The sequence below is a fragment of the Meleagris gallopavo genome, chromosome 28, assembly GCF_000146605.3.
Source record: "Meleagris gallopavo isolate NT-WF06-2002-E0010 breed Aviagen turkey brand Nicholas breeding stock chromosome 28, Turkey_5.1, whole genome shotgun sequence".
In the NCBI taxonomy this organism is placed as follows: domain Eukaryota; kingdom Metazoa; phylum Chordata; class Aves; order Galliformes; family Phasianidae; genus Meleagris; species Meleagris gallopavo.
Window position 1 is genome coordinate 746,940 of NC_015038.2, and position 19,730 is coordinate 766,669.

At 59.5% G+C, this 19,730-nt stretch overlaps 2 protein-coding genes across 9 annotated transcripts; one reads left to right on the forward strand and one right to left on the reverse strand.

The window, feature by feature from the left end:
* Positions 1-1,965: 1,965 nt before the first annotated feature.
* On the reverse strand, positions 1,966-9,866 carry PTPN7 (protein tyrosine phosphatase non-receptor type 7). 7 transcript variants are annotated; one of them, XM_010724080.3, is made up of 11 exons: positions 8,137-8,388; positions 7,659-7,723; positions 6,323-6,551; positions 6,004-6,187; positions 5,652-5,736; positions 5,211-5,287; positions 4,409-4,549; positions 4,034-4,144; positions 3,521-3,678; positions 3,067-3,180; positions 1,966-2,664 (listed from the first exon to the last, which is right to left on the reverse strand). In XM_010724080.3, the coding sequence occupies exons 3-11, from the start codon at positions 6,451-6,453 to the stop codon at positions 2,571-2,573; spliced, it is 1,095 nt and encodes a 364-aa protein (XP_010722382.1). In that variant the 5' UTR covers positions 6,454-6,551; positions 7,659-7,723; positions 8,137-8,388; the 3' UTR covers positions 1,966-2,570. The 7 variants fall into 7 exon arrangements, with proteins under 7 accessions (XP_010722382.1, XP_010722380.1, XP_031412807.1 ...); XM_010724078.3 differs by having other exon boundaries at positions 6,323-7,118; XM_031556947.1 differs by having other exon boundaries at positions 7,659-7,755.
* A 6-nt stretch (positions 9,867-9,872) lies between these two features.
* LOC104914459 lies at positions 9,873-12,437 on the forward strand. 2 transcript variants are annotated; one of them, XM_010724074.3, is made up of 3 exons: positions 9,873-10,390; positions 10,506-10,577; positions 12,062-12,437. In XM_010724074.3, exons 1-3 carry the CDS (start codon positions 9,896-9,898, stop codon positions 12,428-12,430), a joined length of 936 nt encoding a protein of 311 aa, XP_010722376.1. In that variant the 5' UTR covers positions 9,873-9,895; the 3' UTR covers positions 12,431-12,437. The 2 variants fall into 2 exon arrangements, with proteins under 2 accessions (XP_010722376.1, XP_010722377.1); XM_010724075.3 differs by having other exon boundaries at positions 10,526-10,577.
* The last annotated feature ends 7,293 nt before the right edge of the window (positions 12,438-19,730 follow it).

Consider the following 19,730-nt stretch of genomic DNA (forward strand, 5'->3'; position numbering starts at 1 on the left):
CAGCCCCCGAGGGCAGGGCTGTGAGCACTGCTGGGGGCTCGGGGGTGTCCCCGTGCGTGGCAGGGAGTGGGGCCAGATGGCCTCTGAGGGCCCCTTCCAACTCAAACCGTCTGTGACTCCATGATGTTGCAAACACCGAGCTGGCAGGGCTGCTCCGCGCTCCTGGCGGTGGGGGCAGCAGGCAGAGCCTTCATCTCGGCTGCGGAGGGCTCACTGCCCCGGCGGCTGCTCGCGCTCCCACGGCACGAAGCTGCGGCTCTCTGTGCTGCAGGGCTGCCCGAGAAATGGGCACACGGAAAATAAAAGCTGAGCTGTCATTGGATCTGCTGTGGTTGTCTCGGAGCCCGTGATAATTCAGGGTGGGAAGTGATTTCCATCATGTGCTGTGAGCTGCTGGGAAGCTGCCTTGTTTTTCAGAGACAGAAACCATTTTGTTTTCAGAGATGCTGCAGGCTGCTGAAGATCCCCACACTTTCGAAGGGGGGCCCTAAAGAAGCAGCAATCTCATTGCTTTGTGTCATTGCTCTCATGTAGCTTCTCCTCATACCGGTGAAAAATTCATTGTCTCCCAGTTCCTGTGTGCAATTTCTGCCTGAAGATGTTTAGTAACAGATTTCAGCCCAGAGAATGTCCCTGCACCAGTCTGGGGCTTCCCACCCAAGCGCCCGCAGCACTGATGCTGTTAGCACAGATTGCCTCCTGACAGCACGTGTTGTTCTGCAGTCCCTGCCAGAGGAACTCCATCAATGCAGCATTCAGACAAAACGCAGCAGAGGGGGACCTGGGCGAGTCCATCCCCACACCAGGGCAGACGTGAGCAAATGAGCAAAAAAAAACCCTTTTGTTGCATTGGCCACAGCGCGGGGTAATGGATGGTAATGGATGGCTTATTCCCCATGTTCCCCATCCCACTCTTTAACTCTGTAACCAAAGAGCAGCAGGGATAGATACCACTCCCACAGCCCTCAGTGTCCCCAGTGCTCCCAGCTACCAGGTCAACCTGTCCCTCTGGTGCTGAGAAATGATGCCGGTGCACCTCATCCTCTACGGGTGCCACCACTGCTGGACCTGTCGGGGAGACCGCAGGGCCTCTGTGAGCTCCCTGAGCTCCCTTGCAGTGTCAGTGTGCCTCAGCATTTCTCCTTCCTGGGCCATGGCCGTGGACTGCTTGGAGTCCAGCACAGATGCTGATGGGAAACTTGTCTGCCCAAGCTCAGGGAGTTGATATCAGCCCGGGACACAGGGCAACACGACACCCTTTCTGTGCGGGATTTTGGAGTGATTCCTTTCCTTTGCATGCTGGGCACATCACAGTTTCCCAGGACATGCCCTGACATAGCCAGACCAGACAGAACACCTTTGCCCCTGACATTGCAGGAGCCATGGGATGGTGTTTTGCAATAACGCAGCAATAGCTCAGCATGGCCCCGAGGAGTGCTTGGGGAAAAAATACAGGGAGGATTGAGAGATACCCAGATGATAGTGCTGCGGTAATGGCTGATAAGTGCCTTGAACAGATTGAGTGGGTAGAAATTGAGATTGAAAGACAGGAAAACTGCTGAACTGATTGTGATCAGCATCAGAGAGCTCATCTGGCAAAACTCCCAGCCCCGATAGGAAATCTGAGAGGGGTGACAACATCCCCCCCAGCCACGGGTCCCTGCCTGTCTTGGGAGAAGCTTTGTGCAGCTCCTGCCCTGGCAGCTCTTCTCTTGATACGCATCTGGAAGCACGAGACGAGTTGCACGTCCTGGATGGGAGCGCGAGGAAAGGCCTTGGCGTGGTCTGCACTGCTGTGTTAGCTCATGGCCACTGCTCCATTCACTCCCTGAAAATGTAGGAACTGCAAGGAGAGGATGCAGATATTGTGGGGGGACACACAGAGAGGTTCCCTCTCCTCCTGGGCTGCTGATAAGACAGGAGAACTGCAGAATTAAGGATGAAACTTTCCTATTTACACAGTGAAAAAGGAACAACAAAACGGGTGTATTATTTTGCTCTGATTCCAACAAAAAAAACCCACAACCCAAGAACACAAACACCCACCCTCGTGTGATGAGGCTGGGTTACAATTTGGAGCATAGTGCTTGCGAAAGTGCAGACACACTTAGGAGTATCCCCTACTGTAAGGCAGGTGGGAAGGCAATGGCTGAAGGCAGAGAGGAAAGCAGGCCATGTAATGAAGGCAACCAGCAGTGCAGCTTTGGACTAAATCCTCCAGGTGTGTCTTTAGCAAGAAGAGCATCGAAGAGTTTGCTGGGAGTGAGCCCTGCGTGTCCCAGCTTCTGCCCGCAGATGATGTGCAGCTGGAGGAGAAGCTCTGTTTGTTTCTAGCAGGCAGATCGCTCAGCATCAGTTCCCGTGCGCAGCTTGCTCTTCTGCATGGTGCATCCTGCCGCGTGCCTTGTGAAACCCAAACCCTGCTTGCGGGGCCACAATCCGGACGGCTTTGCTCAGCCTGTGGGAGGCTCAGGCTCATGGCCGGCTGCAGCAGGAGCAGATTCAGCAGAGTTGTCCCCAGGTTTGGCACCGGGGGGCTCAGAGCGAGGCAGCGCTGGTGGAGCCCGGTGCTAATGGCCCCCTGCTTCTGGCAGCTGGGAAGCGTACAGGGCTAGTGTGTGATGGAGAAACTGGTACTGCTCACTGGTCTGGATCATCCCGCCTCTGCAAGGGAAATGCTGACGCTCACCAAAACCCCAGCCCTGCTCCCACGGCACAGACTTTCCTGTGTCTCCCACCCCATCTACATGCACCCAGAGCTGCTCAGAGAGGGCCCGTTTTGTAGGTCAGTGGCTGAGCTGGAAGGAGCGCACCGGCTGATGGCTTTGGGGCTGCTCTCCTTCATGTCTTTGGGTTCCCAGAGCTAAAATAACCCTGACAACAAAACCAACCCAAAACCAAGCACTGGGCAATCCTTTGCTGTCCCCACATCTCCATCTTTCAGAAACCCTTCCATTTTCTACCACAAATCACCTCCACGCCTCTTGGGATGCTCATCCCTGCACCCCTCCCTCACCCCCCCTGCATCCTCCAGCATCCTTTAGGGACTCCTTCCCAAGCACCAACCTGTCGATGCGGAGGCGGCACACGATTCCCAGGATGTCCACATCTCCCTTGTCCTTCAGCTGCTGGCACCCAATCCTGGTAGCAATGAAGCAGCCCGTCCGACCGACGCCTGCACTGCAGATGGACACAGCTGTGCCGAGCGCCCACAGTGCCTGGATCTCAGGCTGTCTGAGCTGGGTGTGCTCCTTGGCTGCTTTGCTACCCTGATTCATCCCTATAGGGATGCAGAGGTCCCAGTCCCAGCTTTCTCAGGCTGGCTCCATTCTGCCACCACAAGTGGTTCTTGCTATCATGCCCGGCCCACCCAAACCACTCTGGATGCACAAAACCAGTCTGTGCCCCTGTCCTCTGCTGGAGGACACCTGCTAGGGGTTTGCTGTGCCCTTTCTGCACAGAGAATGGCTTGTGGGTGTGAGCCCAAGCTGAGGGGCAGGGCTGAGGGCTGAGCGCTTACCTGCAGTGCACAACGATGGGCCCTGGGCTGGCTGCAGCCTGCAGAGTCTCCTCCACTTTGGACACCAAGTGCAGCAGGGGCTTGGCTGACTCAGGTGTCTGCTGGTCAGGCCAGGAAGGGAAGAGGATGTGTTTGACGTGGCGGCATTCACCTTCCAGCTTTTCCAGCACAGAAGAAAGAGAAATAAGGATCAGGTGGGGTCAGATTGGGATGTTCCCATCCTGCGCCCATCTCATCTGCTCTCCTCCTGACTCATTGAGCCTCTGCCAGAGACCCAAGGAGCCAGGGGCACTTTTGGGTTCCAAGTGATCCGCCTGGGAGAGTTCGAGTCATGCCCAGGAGCCCTCCTCAATCTCCGTGCTGACAGCCCTCTGTCCCCCCCCAAGGCTCATCCTGCACAAGTGTTGCTCCCTGCAAACCTCACTGGGCAGACAGAGCTCTGCAGACCTCTCCTCCTACAGAGCCCGGGCATTTTAGAACCCCTGCTGACCCCAAGATGGGGCTCGGACCCACCTGGATGGACAGACTGCGGACCACGTATTCCGCACACTCGCTAATCCCCTGCACACGGATGGTGAAGGGGCCGTAGGTGCCCTCCTTCTCAGGCCAATAGTGGACACATTTCTGCAGGAAGAATGCAGTGTTTGTGCTTTGGGCATCCACTGGGGTCTAAGCTGCCGTTTGGTCATTGCTTTTGGGAGGTTTGGAAGAGTGAGGAAGGTGGATGTGGACTGATAGGAAGGGAAGGTAAGGAAGGAAGGATCCCAGTTCCAACACCCGCTTCCCCTGAACACTTTGCCAGCACCCTGCCATGTGGTTTTCAGCCCCTGGGGGTTCTCCCTCCCCACCCCCTCCAGGTCAGGTGCTGTGGAGCAGGGACGGCGGTACCTCCTTGCGCTCCTGGAGCTTGGTTATCATGACGATGATGGGTGCTTCCTCCTGCCACACCATCTCCCAGAAATCAGTCACGGTGTTCAGCATGGGCCCCTGGGTGGCAATGTACTCCCGGGGACGTCCTGCATAGCCCTGCTGAGCACACGGCCCTTCAGGGACAGGGGGCACCTGGTCTGCACCTCAGCCCCCCAGCGCTACCTGTCCTCTGCAGCAGAGCCTGACCTACGCTGCCTATTTCCTCCCACACGTGCCCTTGAAATCCTTTCACAGACCCAGCCAGGGCTCCTCTCCATCCTCCTAGCCCAGCAAACCAGGAGCAAGCCCATGGAGCACCTGTGCACCCACACTCCATCCCAGCATCCCCAGGTTATTGCTGTGATGACAACAACGGTCACCTTGAGTCTGGGGATATCTGTCTGGGGACCCCATCGGATGCTGGAGACAAGCCACAGTCACCCCTTTTTCCTTCTGGGCAATTAAAACAAACCCTTTGAGGGGAAAGGCAGTTCTTGGATGTGTCGATACCAGGCTGGGATGCCCAGTTGGCACGGCTTGCTTCCTGCACTTAATAACAGACCAGTGCATGGAGATGGAGAAGTATCTGGGAGGGAGCGTGTCCAAATGCTCTGCTCACCCAAAAATCACACTGTTAAATGTAAACCAGCTCGAGCCGTATCCCACAGCCTATGTGACCCCCCATTCCCTCACGTGGACAGAACCCAAGATGTCCAGCACCCCCAGCCCTGCAGCACCATGAGATGTGGGACACCGAGCGCCGCAGGCAGGCAGTGCTCACCGTGATGTAGTTGGCATTGATGTAGCCGTCTTCCTCCTGGCTCCCTGCCCTCCTGAGGCAGACCCGGCTCTCAGGATCTGCAAGACGCAGTGAGAGGTACCCTGGCACTGTCCTTCAGAGCTGTGCTCTCCCGCTCAGCTCCATCCCATGCTCAGACCTGCCCAGCACCGACCCCCCACAGCCTTCCCACAGCGCATGAAGACGACCCGAACAATTCCTCAGCCTTTACACCTCCAGCCTTTACCCTACCCACAGGCCGGGCTGTGATGTGCTGTATGCCCCAAAAAGCTCCCCACAAACCGCCCCATTGCTGGGCTCACATCCCTGCAAGGCGGCTGCCAGCAGCAGAACCAGCACAGCAGGGACACCGGGGACACCCACAGCACACACATCTCCCTGCACGTGGGGGAATGTGAGACAAAGGGATGCAGCAGCACGTACTGGGGAGGATGGTTTTGTATCTGTCCTTGGAGGCACGTCCAGGGATCTCCAGCTCCTCCGGACTGATGAAGTTGGGTGGGATTTTCTGCAGCAGGGGAGAACAACTTTGAGGAACCCCTCTTGGTGCTGCTTGCGTCCCCTCACCGGGCACAGCTGGCCCCGCAGGCAGTGAGATGCTGACCCAGCATCGCCAGAGCTGGCACGAGCTCCATCCACACCCCAATGGGGCGGGACACCTCAGAGATGGGAGCAGAGCTTGGCACAAGAAGGCTTTCCACAGACACGAGGGAGAGCAAGGAGCGGGCAAACAGGAGATGCGCAGTGCCCCCCAGCTGCACACCCACCCTCATACCGAGAACTCCTCCTGGAGCTGTGCCAGGCTCTGGGCGCGCTGCTGAAGCTCCTCCGTCCTCAGCACGTGGCTGGATGTCCTCAGGAACTGCAGCGTGACGTCCCGCGGGGTGCATACGGGCTGGATGGGCTCCACGCTGCCCAGCGAGCTCATGTCCAGCACCAGCGACACGTTGGAGCCCCTCCTGCAAAGGAGGCAAAGGGTCCCCGGTGACCCCCGACAACTCATGGGCCAGAGGGGGGGGTTTGGGGGTCTGCGCTGTAGGGCTGGGCAGTGCAAAGTTTGGGCTGTGGGCATTGCCCAGCCTGGCCACGCTCACCTCTCTTGGAGCCGCACGTGCTTCTTCGCAGAGGGACTGGGCTTGTCTGCCTTGTCCATGGCTTTGGTGGCCACCCGGGCTGTCAGGCTGCTGTTATGAGCTCTGTGGCACACTGAGCAGGCTTGGACCATGCTGCGGCAGCCACGAAGCGCTCACCCTGAAGCACGAGGAGTGGGAGTGGGGGGGCCTCAGCTGCCGAGGGAAGGAGTTGCCATCAGAGGAGAAGCGGCTGGAAAACACAGGGCAGATGAGAGAGACACAAGGAGACTGGTGAACCCCTTGCTGGACCAGGATGAGAAAATCCCTAAGCAGAGGAGGTGTTTCGGGTCCTCGTTGCCGTGGCATCAGGGCTCCAGCATCCACGGGTGACATGGAGAGAGCGCCTGTAGCACCCCACCAGGAGGATCTGTGGGTTGGATGGGGTGGGATGGGAGCTCGTGAGCTTAACATGGAGGACAGCAGCCCCCCAGGGATGAGGAGCAGACGAGGATGCTGTGAGGGTCATGGCCAGTTCCTGTTGTTTGGACATACTGGGGTGGGGGGAACGGCCCTGGGACAGCTTCCTCCATCCCACAAGTATCAGCAACTGTCAAGAGGAAACTGCTCTATCTGAATGGTTGAGCAAGAGGTGATGGGGTGGTCTGGCTGGAGGAGGCTGCCAAGGCTCCACCACTAGCAGCCCCGAGCAGCCCCTGGCAGGGAGATGTGGGTGATGCCGGTTCTTCTTTGGGCAGTCGTCCCCATGGCGCGGGCAGCAGCTCAGGGTGGCAAAGCTCCTTCTCCTCCCCAGCTTCCTCTGCGAGGAGAGATGGACCCAATGGGATGGGGATGCTGCAGGGTCAGAGCTCTCAACAGGCACAAAGCAGGGTACCGAATGGCCCAGAGGCTCAGGGACGTCCCTACAGAGAACTGGGCACAGACAAAGCCGGGCTGGAGCAGGGAGGGTCACAGTGTGGCCATGGCCGTGCAGGGTGGGAACACAGTGAGGCATGAGATGAAGCACTCAGGGTCAATCCTGGCTGATCCCACAACTGTCCTCAGTGCCACAGGCAGCCATCATAGCTGCGAGCCGTAGGCTGGGACCCCAGCATCACCCAGGAAACACCTGGGAGAGGCCCCAGCCGAGCTGAAGGCACACAGGAGGACCCGAGGATGAGCTTTTGTTCCCGGCATCTGCCCCAGGAACATCCCCACATCCCACCTCCCTGCCAGCATCCCTGCGAGGGGCACCTGCACTGCCCGCAGCGAGCACACGTGCCAAGGCCTGCCGCTGCTGCGGGGCTCCCCTCTCCAAAGGGACCCCACGGCCGTGCCCGCAGCCCGGGGTTTGCCTTACCTGCCGCCCCGAGGCGTGGGCTCCGTCCGTCCCGGCACGGGGCCGCGGGCGCTGTGCACGACGGTCTGAACCCGGGGGTTTGAAAGTGTTCAGGAAGCTGCTTATCAAAGGAGCTGTTGCCTCTGCCGCTTCCTCTCCCTCCTTCTCCCCCACCCTGCCTGCCGCCCACACGCATACCGGCCACATCGCCGCAGCTCGGCTCTGCCGGGCAGCCCGCGGCCCCGCTCCCCACCAAAGCCCCCTCGTGTGGGCACGGCGCTGCTGCCCCCCGATCCCGGCGCTCCTCCGTGGGCCATCGGCGCTCGAGGCCCTCCGTGCCCATCTGCAGCCCGTCGTGGAGAGACGGGAGGGAGCTGCACGGTGGGTCTGAGCGTGTTCTCGTGGCACGCGGTGACCCCCCTCCCCTCCCCCACGGGGGCCACGACGAGGCCCCGATCGTTGCCGCCTCGCCGCATCCCCCATCCCACACCGCACCCACCTAAAGGGAGTGAAATGCCGCTTTGTTCCCATATCAACGTGCTCGGCAGCCACATGGGTGCCATCGCACCCTGTCTGCGGGTCAGGGAACGACTGGGGGGCGTTTTACTGAGGGTGCAGCTCAGGTACCGCAGGGTCTGCCCTTGGGGCGCTGCACATCCTGCCTGCGATGCCCGCTGATGCTCACTGCCTCCCACCGTGTCCCTGTTGCTCTTCCTGTTTGTCGCTGCCCCGGCTCCGTGCACAGACACCGCACGCCCCGCTTCCTTCCTCTCCTGCCCCCACCCTGCAGCGTCCCCTGCTGCTCCCCCCGCTCTGGGATGCAGCGGCCCCAGTGCCGCTCCACAGCCAGGGGATTGGAGCTGCCCAGTCCCATTGCTTGGTGCAGCATACAAGGGCCACCACCATCTGTGGCTCATGAGCAGGTGATGGGATCCCAGCAGCCTCTGCAGGCGTGGCGCCAGACTGAGGAACTGACCCGTCCTCGTGCAGAGTGAAAGAAGTCAGCTGCAGGGGCCTAAGGGCAGCCCAACGTGGACAAGGAACAGCACTGTCCTGCCCTCCATCCTCCCATGTCAGAGCATGGGGCAGCCACCAGTCCTACAGGAAGGAGCTGTTGGGGCTGGGTGACATGGAGGAGGGCTGGGTGGTGCTGGGTGGGGATGGAGGATGGAGGATGGAGGACGGAGCGGGCCCCATGGGGTCACAGCTGTGCCTTGTCCCATCCTCCCTCCCTGCCTCACACAGGAGCCCTGCTGCATGCCCATCTCCTGACTCACTCCTGCCCCTATTCCTGGAGCGTGCCATCCTCACTGCATCCCCAGTACACAGCAGTGAGCAATGTGGGTAATACTTCACACCGTTCCAACATTCTCCTTCACTCCTGCTCTGATGCAAAACCACAGCACTCACCAAGGGTTCTTGAGATCCTGCTGTCACACAGCAAACGCAGATTAAGGCCAGGGGTGTAAAGGGGTGTTTGCTTCCAGGAGCGGGGGATGAAGCCTAGAGCTGTGATGAGGAATGGTGATGGGGACTACTGATAAAAAACAGACCCAAAGGAAAGGGATGAAGCTGCTACCACATCACCACCTCTGATGAGGTTCCCAGTGTGCCAGGATAGGTTCGGGTCAGAGTTAGGGTCCTCTCTGGATAGCTGTACAGATGCATTAGGGTCATGAGTTGGGATTTAGGGACTTTAGAGATCTGTGGCAGTACCATAGAGGTCTTCAGAGGGCTGTGTGATAGTGGTTTTGTTTTCAGCATCCCTAACAGAAAGTGCCCTACTGATCTGCTGCTTGGGGGACATCTAGGTTCATCCCTGGGTTGTTCATTTGCATTTTACAACCCCACTTCCACGGGGTCACTTTGCACCCTGAGCACCCTCTGCCCACACACAGCAGCTCCCAGCTCCAGGTGATAGTTTTTCTCCCTCAAACAGTCTCTTTTCCCTTCTCTGCCCCCCAAACCTGAGCACAAACCCTGCCCCACACCCCCCAGCCCCCCTCTGAGCAGCACCGTGGCCCCAAAGTCACCACCATGGGTCACTGTGCAGTCACTGCTCCAGCACCCAAAGTTCTGGTGGTGCCCCACAGCCGCGCTCCCCGGGGTCACCCACCGCAGCACGCTCTGCTCTCACCAGGCCTCCACCATCTTTGGGTCTGTGCTCACGCGGGGCTCCTGCTGACACAGTTTGGAGCTCAGGATGTCCTGCAGGCTTTTGGAAACGTTCCCATCTCCTTTCTGCCAAAACATCCCTCATGAGTACGAAGGTGAAGCGGCCGCCTCAGCATCCAGCAGCCGCTGCTGGCAGGGCTGCTCAGCTCCCAGCAGGTGCACAGAGGGCCGTGCCATCACCCCGAGCGTCCCGCAGAGCCAGCACAGGAGGTGCGAGCAGCCCGGGGGCAGCGCAGCATCGGGGGGCTCAACGTCACAGGGACAGCAGCCGGCAGCTCAGCCACGCACTCCGCAGATTGCTTTTCCCGGAGCAGCTTCCTCTCCCTGAGCGCATTCCCAAGGACAGCCCCAGGCTCTCAGCGCCGCGCTCCGGCCCCGCTGCACGCACGGAGCTCCCGGCGCGGCTCCGCTCCCAGCCCGGACCCCCACACGTCCCCTGCATGGGGCTGCTGCTGGGGACGGAGGGCTGGGAGCGGTGTGTGACCTTCCCACCGCTTGCAGGGACGCAGCCTGCCGGTGCGGGCTTTGCTCCTGCCGCTGCCCGGCTCTGTCTGGAAGTGCTGTTTAATTTTTTTAAGGTATCTGCAGTTGAACTTGCCAACCCGGCACTACTGCTTCTCTCCTCAAGGAGAAGCAAGAGGACGGCTTTCTGCATGGATTTCTTCTTCACTGTTTGTTTTTCCTTCCGAACAGAACTACTTTTTGTTTCCTAGATCTCTTGCAAACAAGCCGAGCTGCCGTCCCATTTGCAAAGGGAGAGCAGAGGTAAAGCGGTGACCCATCAGCCCCGTGTGCGGGGGGCTGGCAGCGACACGGCCGGGGCCGACGGGGGTCAATAGGGCTGCGTGGGCACAGGGCAGCCCCTGGAGAGGCGCTCTCCTGCTGCGGGGTTGCTTTATTCCCAGCTGTGGTGTTTGGATATGGGCACCTGCAGCCCTCGGTGCTGCCCGCGGGGCACAGAACACGGTGACCTCTCGGCGGGTGCAGAGGCTGTTATCAATAACAGGAAACGAAGTTGTCAGGAGGGGCAGAAGGGAGAGACAGACCCGCAGAGAAAGGAAGCGGTTAGAAGCAGCCACTTCCATTTTTGCTGCGCCCACGCTCTGCTGGGCTGGGGGAGCAGTGCTGGCTTTCTACAGATCTGTCTGGCCTGGGATCGGCAGCGAGCTGCTCACAAAGAGCACGCAGAGCCCCTCCAGCCCCACGATAACAGCAGGAGAGAAAAAAGCAAACCAGGGGCGGTTAAAAATAGCCAACGTCCGGTGGTGAGAGATGCAGCGAGCCAAGCAGATGCTGACTTTGGCAGCCCATGGGGGTTCAGCTTCTGAACCTGGTGAAAAACAGTGACGCTGAGGGCACCATGTGAGCCCTGCAGGTCAGAGCTGTGGATCCGGTGTGGCTCAGAGCAGCGGGGATTTGCCTGCAGCGTCTGCAGGAAGCCGTGCAGATGGGCTTGAGGGGCTGCCCAACAAACCAGTGCCATTGGGTGAAGGTGACCCAGAGCGCAGCTCCTCCAGCTCTCAGCTGCTGACGTGTCCTTCCCTCGCGCAGATGGTTGCACAACTCGCCCCAGCGCCTCTTCCTCTTTTCTTGGGCAAGCTGAGCAGCTGGGTCCCAATGGATCTTTGAATTAAGGCCACGTTTTCCAGATCTTTGCACTCTGTTCTCCTGCTCTCTTTTAACGTGTCAGAGTACGGGTAGGCCAGCATTGGTGAGGCTGCACTTGGAGTGCTGGGACCAGTGTTGAGCCCCCCAGAACTCGGGTGCATTGGAAAGAGCCCAGTGGAGGGCCACCAAGGTGGTCAAAGGACTGGAACATCTCTGCTGTGAGGAGAGGCTGAGAGAGCTGGGGCTGCTCCACCTGGAGCAGAGGAGGCTCAGGATCCCATCCATGGCCATAAACTCCTGCAGGAGGGGCGGAGAGGCAGAGCCCAGCAGCAGGGCAGGGGGCACTGGGCGCTAACGGGAGCCCAGGAGGGTCCCCGTGTCCATCAGGAGCACCGCTGTGCTGTGTGGTGATGGAGCACTGCACAGGGACCAGACAGGCTGCGGGGTTCCCTCCTCAGAGATCTTCAAACCCACCTGGACGTGGGGCTGTGCACCAGCTCTGGGAGTCCGTGCTGGACCGGGCTCTGAGCACCTAATTGAGGTGTAGGTGTGCCTGTTGATTGCAGGGGGTTGGACCAGATGGGCTTTAAAGGCTCCTTCCAGCCGAAACAATTCTCTGATTCTGTGATCCTCTCCTGTAGGCACACCCTGCATGCAGACAGTGGGATAAATGGCACGTGCAAAGGAGACAAATTCCCAAAGTTCAAGTCCTCGCTCCTACACTTCGGCCCTGGGTGGCAGCACCCAGCCTGGCTGGCTGTCACCCTAAAACACAGCAATCTGCCCCCAGAGGAGCTCCCAGCATTGCTGTGCACTGCGGGGCTCACCGAGGATGTGCTGATGCAGCCAGAGGGCAGCAATGCTGCGAATGCATGGGCTGCAGCGTGCAGCTCCTCCAGCACACAGCCCAGGCACGCCTGCATCTACGTGTGATGTTTGTGGGTCCCCTCCGATGTGGGGGATTCTGTGGTTCTGTGATTCTGTGGTTCCATGTTTATGTGATTCTGTGATTCTACAGTTCTGTGATTTGGTGCTTCTGTGATTTTGTCGTTCCATGATTGTGTGATTCTGTGATTCTAACGTTCTGTGATTGTGAAATTTTATGTTTCTGTGTCTTTGGGTTGCCCCAGTACGGAGCACATCTTGCTGGTGCTGGACCTGCAGGTGCTCCCAGGAGACTCCAGCTGTAGAGGGGGCAGAAATGGGCACAGATATCTGCCCAGCTCTCCATCCCAAACGCAGCCAGTTTTCTGATGCTGTCAGGGTCATGGATGCAGGGCAGACCATGAGGGGTCTCCTGTCGCAGTGACAGCCGCCCCACGTGTCGGTGTCCCCTCTGCCTGTCCCCTCTCCGAAGCTTGGGCTGTCCCCTTGCATGGACGCTTGCAGCCTGGCTTTCAGCACAGACTCTCTGCCAACAGCCTTATTTTTTCGTAATGCTCAGCAGCAGAGGGGGAAGAGGATGTTTGTCGGCCAAACAAATATCTGTGCCTGTCCCTGGGGGGGGCAGAGGGGAGGACAGAGGAAGAAGCAGCGGGGATGGAGGGGCTTGCAGGGGGTCAGGGAGCAGGGGGGTGTGGGGGTGCTGGGGGGCAATGCTACCGTGCAGGTGACCTTACATGCATGCACCACTGCTCAGAACCCCAACACAGCTCTGCCTCACCTGCTGACCTTGCAGCCTTATAGGTCCGAAGCTGGGGTTGTCCAAGGCAGCACTGTGCTCAGGACACGCTTTAATCCCAGAGAGAAGAGCACAATGCAGTCTGCTGCTACAGGTCTCTGCTGCAGCTCTCGCTGATCCTGAAGCTCTTTCTGTGTCAGTCATACAGCAGCTTGGCTCCCCAGTGAGGGCACGCTGCAGGGCTGAGCTCTGCGTGGACAAGTCCTCTGCCCCAGTGGAGCTGGAGGAGCTGCTTAGAAAACAGGAAACCATCTGACCAGGAAAAAGCAGCGAGACGCTCCCTTATTCCGCAGTGTTTGTTGTTTTAGGCTCTCCCAGCCAAGCAGACCAGCTGATCACCCTGAGTCTTGGAGCAGCCCTGGACCCACGGCCACAATGCCCATGGGACAGGCAGGGCAGCGTGGCTTCGTGGCCCAGATGCCAAACCCCCTGCTCATGTGAGCCATCCCATCACCGACATCCAGTCCGCTGCCCTCCCTCCCCTCCAGCAGCACAGCAGCTCTGTGCTGCCCCATGCACAGAAGGTAAACTGAGGCAGGGCAGCTGTGTCAGCTCAGCAGTGAGAATAGCTCTTGGCAGAGCTTTGGTTAGGGCCCAGCTCTCCATCATGACATCTGGAATATCTCCAAGTCCCATGGACCCTCCATGCCCCTACACCTGTCTTAGACTCACAATGGTTGAGTTGGAAGGGACCTTTAATGGTCATCACATCCAACTCCCTGTGATGAACTGAGACATCCACAGCTTCTGATGGTTGATCAGACCCAAGGTCCCCTCCATGGACACATCCCTGGGGCCACCAAATCAGAGCTCCGCGTTGCCTCATGGATGCTCCCATCAGCCTGAGTTGAGCAGCTCAGGCTGAAGGAACAGGGACTACACAGGGCTCGGGGAGGAGGCAGCCAGCAGGTGATGGTGGTTCCACATCCCTCTGCCAACACTTCACCCCTGCTCCAGAATTGCAGCACCCGCCAGGGATGAGGCAGAGCTGCTAGAAAACCCTTCAGCAGTTGCCAGCACCGTGTCCAAGAAATGACCCAAAAAGCAGCATCAGGGGAGGAGAGAGCAGAGTGCCTCTGCCCGTGGGGTGGGTGCTGTGTTGGATGGGGCGAGGTGGTGGGCAGCGCAGTGCAGCGGTGGTGCTGCCATTGCTGCCAGAGAGAGGAGGGAAAGCAGCCAGGGAACAAGATGGGACATTGCCCTGCCTTCGTCCTGAGCTGCTCCTGCCTGGGGGCATGGAGGATGGGGAGGGCTCGTGTTTACTCCTGCAAAAAGAAAAAATAGAAGAGAGACCTTTCTCCCAAAACCGAACCCTTTTGTGTGCAAATACAGCCGTCCTTCAGGTTTGTTCATACACAGGAAGCTTGGAACCAAAGGCTGGGGCTGGTTTCATTTTGAGGTGAGCTTTTCAGTTCATGGTGGTGTTTGGAAGCTGAGCTGCTTTCCAAATTTGGAGCCTGTGTTTTTTTGCAAGCTGCAGCAGCGTCCAAGGCTCCCTCACATCCCTCCCATGCGGGTGGGCTGCTTTGGATAGAGCTGGTGCTGCTGGTCCTCTCCTTTTTCTCTGCAGAGATCTTGCCAAGCTGGGGAAGAAATTCACTGCTGGAAGAAAGTCACTGCTCCTGCGTGGGGCTAAGCCAGGTTGGCTTGCTGGTGAAGAGCCCTGAGATATGAACTGCAGGTGGTGCATTCGGCTGAGGCCACAGGGACAGCATCCTCGTGTTCAGGGCTCTCACTTCTCCTCCTGCTGCATCCATTGAGCCTACAGAGGGGTCTGTGGGAGTTGCTCCTCTGGGCATGGCTTTCCTCCAAACCACTGCCAGGATCCCAGAGCCCATGTGAGGATGTGGCACTGCCCTTCCAGTGAGCTCTGGGACATCCCTAGCCAACATTCTGACCCTCCTCTTTCCACATCTCCTCAAAGCAGGGCAATGAGCCAATGAGGGGCTCTCAGTTTGGACTCTGACGGCACTCAGGGCAGCGAATCGAAGCTCATCACAGCCCACAGTTATCTCCAGGAACGGAGCGTGGGTTTGGATGCCTGTGCTGGCTCCGTTGTGGCCTTAGAGCCCTCCCTGTCCCTCTGCAAGGGCAACACGACGGGATGCTCTCCGTCTCCAAAGGCCCCATCACAGCATCCCCCCACCACCCGTGGTGCTCGTGGCGCAGGGGGCTGTGAGCCATGCCCAGCCCTGCCCCTTCCTGCAGCCCTGCCCTCCCCGCAGTGCAGACCCCTGAGCCATGGGTCTGCCGGAGAAATCCCCATCACACTGATCCCATTCCCGTGGCATCCCGCTGCCGCGGGGCGAGCCCAGGCGGGCCAACCCATGGACCAGCCCAGACTTGAGCGTCAGAGCTGTGCACACGCGGGAGCAAACAGCAAAGCAAGTGGGAGCGCGCCAAGGCAGCGCCGCGCACGGGGACGGGATGAGGAGCACAGCAGGGACATCCACCAACAGAGGTACTGGGACCACTCCTCTCCCCATCTCCTTTCCCAGACAAAGCTGGGATGCGTGCGGTGGGGATGGAGCGTGAATGCTCCCACTCTAAATGGCACAGCGTGGGCAAACTCTTGCCTTGGGTAGGCTGCAGTGGATGGGGCAGCTCTGTATGTGTACCACTGAGGTTACAGGAGGGGAATGTGTGCCTTGAGTTCCCTGCCTGCGAAGCACAGGGCTTTGGGAGCTGCTCACAGCGTTGCCAGAAGTGCATTCCTGGATCCGTGGGTGCAGGGGTCCTGGCAGCACAGGGTGCCTTCAGCGTCAGCCTGTGCACTGTGCACTGCGCTCCAGCACTGCGTCCCAGGGTGCGAGCAGAGCCTCATGGGGTTACTGGTGATGGTTTGAGGGGTTTTAGAGGTGCTGCCCTTGATGCAAGCTGCTCTGAGCCCTCCCTGTGTGGTGTCCCTTGCCTCAGCCAGGGGAAGGGGACCGAGTCTGAGCAGCCTCAGCAGAGTCACCCACACCCCAGGAGGGCAAAGCAGGTTTGCCCGGCTCTGCCGGCTTGCTGGGCGTGCTCTGAGTCACCCACAGCCCTGCTCTTCCCAGCCAGGTTGATGCTCGCAGGCATCCCAGCTGCTGCCAGGTCCTTTCTGTCACCAGCAGCAGTCAAGGGGTGTAGAGCATCGCCTTATGTGGGACTTGCTTCCATCCTCCTTGGCTTCCTGGTGTCCTCATGCCTGGCTCTGAGCACAGCTCTGCCCTGCATTCCCCTCTGCAAAATGGGAAGAGCTCCAATGCTGGAAGGTGTGGGGCAGGAGGCAGAGCTCAGCATGGAAATCATCAAACACCTGTGAGGGGTTGGAGTGAGAGCATCATGGTGCTGTGGAGCTCAGGGTCCCGGCCCTTCAGCGTGTGAACCTCACAGAGGGAGAGATCCCAGCGGCACCTGCATCCCCTGCAGGGATGCACCCTGCTCCCCTTGTTCCTCCCTTGCAGCACTAGGCAGTGCTCAGTGCTTGGAGTTGGCAGTGGGAAGAAATCATGGCCTGGGGCAGCCCGCAGTGCTCGTGGGCACAAGGAGAGACTGTGACTGGAGGGACTGGGAGCTGACAGGAGTCCCAGAGCTGCTCCCAGTCTGGTTGCCGTGGCACCAGTGTCTGTACCATGGGGTGATGCAGAGTGCAGGCTGGCTGCAAGGCGTCCTGTCCTGCCCAGGGAGAGACAGCATTGCTCTCAGTGCCCACAGGTGTGCAGAGTGCTGTGTGATGCTTTGCTCGTGGTGCAGGGCCAGGCCACAGCTGTGCCTGCTGTACTGTGACCTCTCCAGGTGACAGGCTGTGTCCCTTGGAGTGGTGTGGCAGCACCCATGCCCACATGCTGCCCCTGGCAATGACCCTCCCATGCCCAGATTTGGTGACTTTGTCACCTTGCAGACCCTGTGACACCAGGAATAGTCCGGTGCCACAGACTCATGCCTTGCTGCACACCTTACCCTCGTCCTCCCTCCTGCTGCAGCTTACCATCAGGCTTCCTTTCTCCCCCAGGCACAGGGACCATGCAGGGCCGAGCCCTGCGCCACCAGCACGGTTCCCAGAGCGCAAAGGGCACAGAATGCAAAGGGCTCCGGCATTCCGGCACTCACTGTCTGCTGGGCGTCCCCCTCCCCCTGCGCCTCGCGGCAGCCTTTGCTGCTTCACGGAAAATGTGATGACTCGGCAGCCCCCGAGTTTCCAGGCCTGCTTCCAGCCGCTGGGTGGAGAAACCTTCTGCAGTTGTTTTTGGGTCTGGAACAGCTAAAGGCTTCGCCGTCGGGGGGGACCGCACAGGGGCTCGGCATCCCCAGCTGACGGCGTCTCCCTCTGCGTCCCCGCTGCGGTGGCACAGTGGCACTGGGGTGACCACACAGAAGGCAGGGCTGGCACATAATGAGCAGCTTATCCACCGGCATGGGAGGCTGCTGAGCCCCGCGGCGCCGGGAATAGGGCCTGGGTTTGGCTCCCGGCAGCGCTCTGGGCTGGTCTGCACCACAGGCACAGCCCTAGGATGAAGTTGGTGGGGGTGGCACGGATGCGTCCCCAGGACCAGCAGGGTGCCGGCTCTGCTCACCCTGTGCATGGAGGGTGCTGGCAGGCAGGAAGGGGTTTCACCCCAGCAATGGTAGCATAGAGGAGCAGCCCTGAAGTCTGTGCCAGGGGTGTGTAAAACGAGGATGGAGAGGCTGGATGGGCACAGCGAGTGCAGGCAGGCTCAGCTGAGCTCCCAGGGCAAGCTCAGAGCTGGCAGTTCCTAGGACTTCCAGGGACAGGGGTTGTTTTCTGGCTGGCCCAGAGCTCTCTGGTGTGCTTGGAAGCTAAACGAGCCCACCTTGAGTCTGCAGACCAGGAAAATCTCCCATCTGTGCCATTGATGGTGACAATGCCTCCTGTCACCCGCACTGAGGGAATGCAAGATCTCTTCCCAGGGTCCTCCATCCCCCCCACTCTGGATCAGAGCTCCCATCCAGCTGAGCTCTTCATCCAAACCCCCTTCACCAGCTGCCTACTCCTCCACTTCATCCCTGCCCTCCCTGCAGCCCCTGCCTCCCTCCAGGGCCACCCTGAGGAAGCAGCCCTGTGTCCCCAGCCACGATGTGGAGTCACTCCTCTGTGAGGCCCAGTGTCAGAGTGTGTGGGAAGACAGAATCAGCCAAAGCCTCTTTGCAAATGCATCTGGTCCAGCTATAGCCTCCAGGCTCCTGCCCTGGGCCCCTGGGTAATCCTGGCCGTGCCTGGCTGCAGTGGGGAGCTCCAACCTCCTCCCAGCTGGCTGCAGCCGCCCAGCGCTGGAAAGGGGCCTTGGAAAACAGCCCCCTGCCACTGTCAGCACCAAACTTCCCTCTGCCCCAGTTTGTGGATGTGGCTGGGAGACACAATGGCAGCACATGTGGGCATCTGCCCTGTACTCAGCTACTGTCAGATGCAGGAGTGCTGACCAGCTCCCGGGTCACTGCTAGTTTCAGCAGCAGGATGGATATCCCCAGCTGTGCTGACCCATGTCAGCAGTGTGACTTGATGGGTCATACCCATTTCCTATGGTGCTGATGTACCTCGGTCCCAAATGTCTACTGGGGGTCCCTAAGAGCTTTTAACCACTTGAGCAGATGCTCCACTTGCATGTTTGGCCTCTCCTGAGCCGTCCATATTAAGCTTGTCCACGCTAAAGCAAGAGGATTCTTGGCACCCTTTTCCATCCTCCATGTACGGAGAAAGGGACTCCCTTTGTCATTTTCCTGGGCAGCCCCAATGGCTCTCAGCAGATCCCAGTGCAGGACCTCTGGGAACATCTACCTGCTTTGCTCCCAGCTGCTGACAGCTTTCCCACATCTTTGCCCAAGCACTGGGGAAGGATCTTGTTCTCACAGGCTCCACCTGACAAAACTCCAACTTCTGGGGGAGGGAATCTTCTGTCCCGGAGCCAGTTAGGGGATGTGCCCCATGGGATCACATCCTGGCAGCTCGGGCAGCTGACGGCGATAGGCACAGCCTGAATAGCTGCTGTTGGTGACCACGCTGGCTGTTGGGACAGACTCCCACGGCCACACAGGCTGCACTGCTGAGATTCTTCCAGCACTGTCCCAGATCTCCGGCGCTGATGTGGAGCCAATGGCATCTCTGCTCTGAATCAGAGCTGGCACGCAGCCACGCGTTGCACAGACAGCCCCGCACGGCACAAAGCACAGCCTGCACACGGCTGGGGCACAGCGCTGCAAAGTGCAGATCCGACAGCCGTGAGCACGCAGGGCGCAGCTCGGACCCTCAGCCAGGCCAAGTGTGCTGCAGGCATCTTCACGCCCAGGCGATGCAGCACACAAAGCTCTCAGTGTGTGCAACCCCCGGATCTGATCTCTGTGCATCACATGGGGCCACATGTCTCCCGCACAGCGCAACCAAAGCTTCCCTCCTCCATCTGCACCCTGCACAGAAATTCGTGCACGCGCGGCTAAAGGCTGCACAGAGCGCAGAGCCCCACGCACCCACGCGTGTGCCAACGCCCCCCAGCACCGGGGCTGCGCTCCCTTCCCTCGCCGGGGGCCGGTTCGGGCACTCCCTCCCAGCTCGGAGCCGCCATCCGTCCCGTCCTGTCTCCTCCCCTCTCCGCACAAATCCCACAACTCCGCAGCACTCCTTCTGATGGCCAACCCGTGCTGCC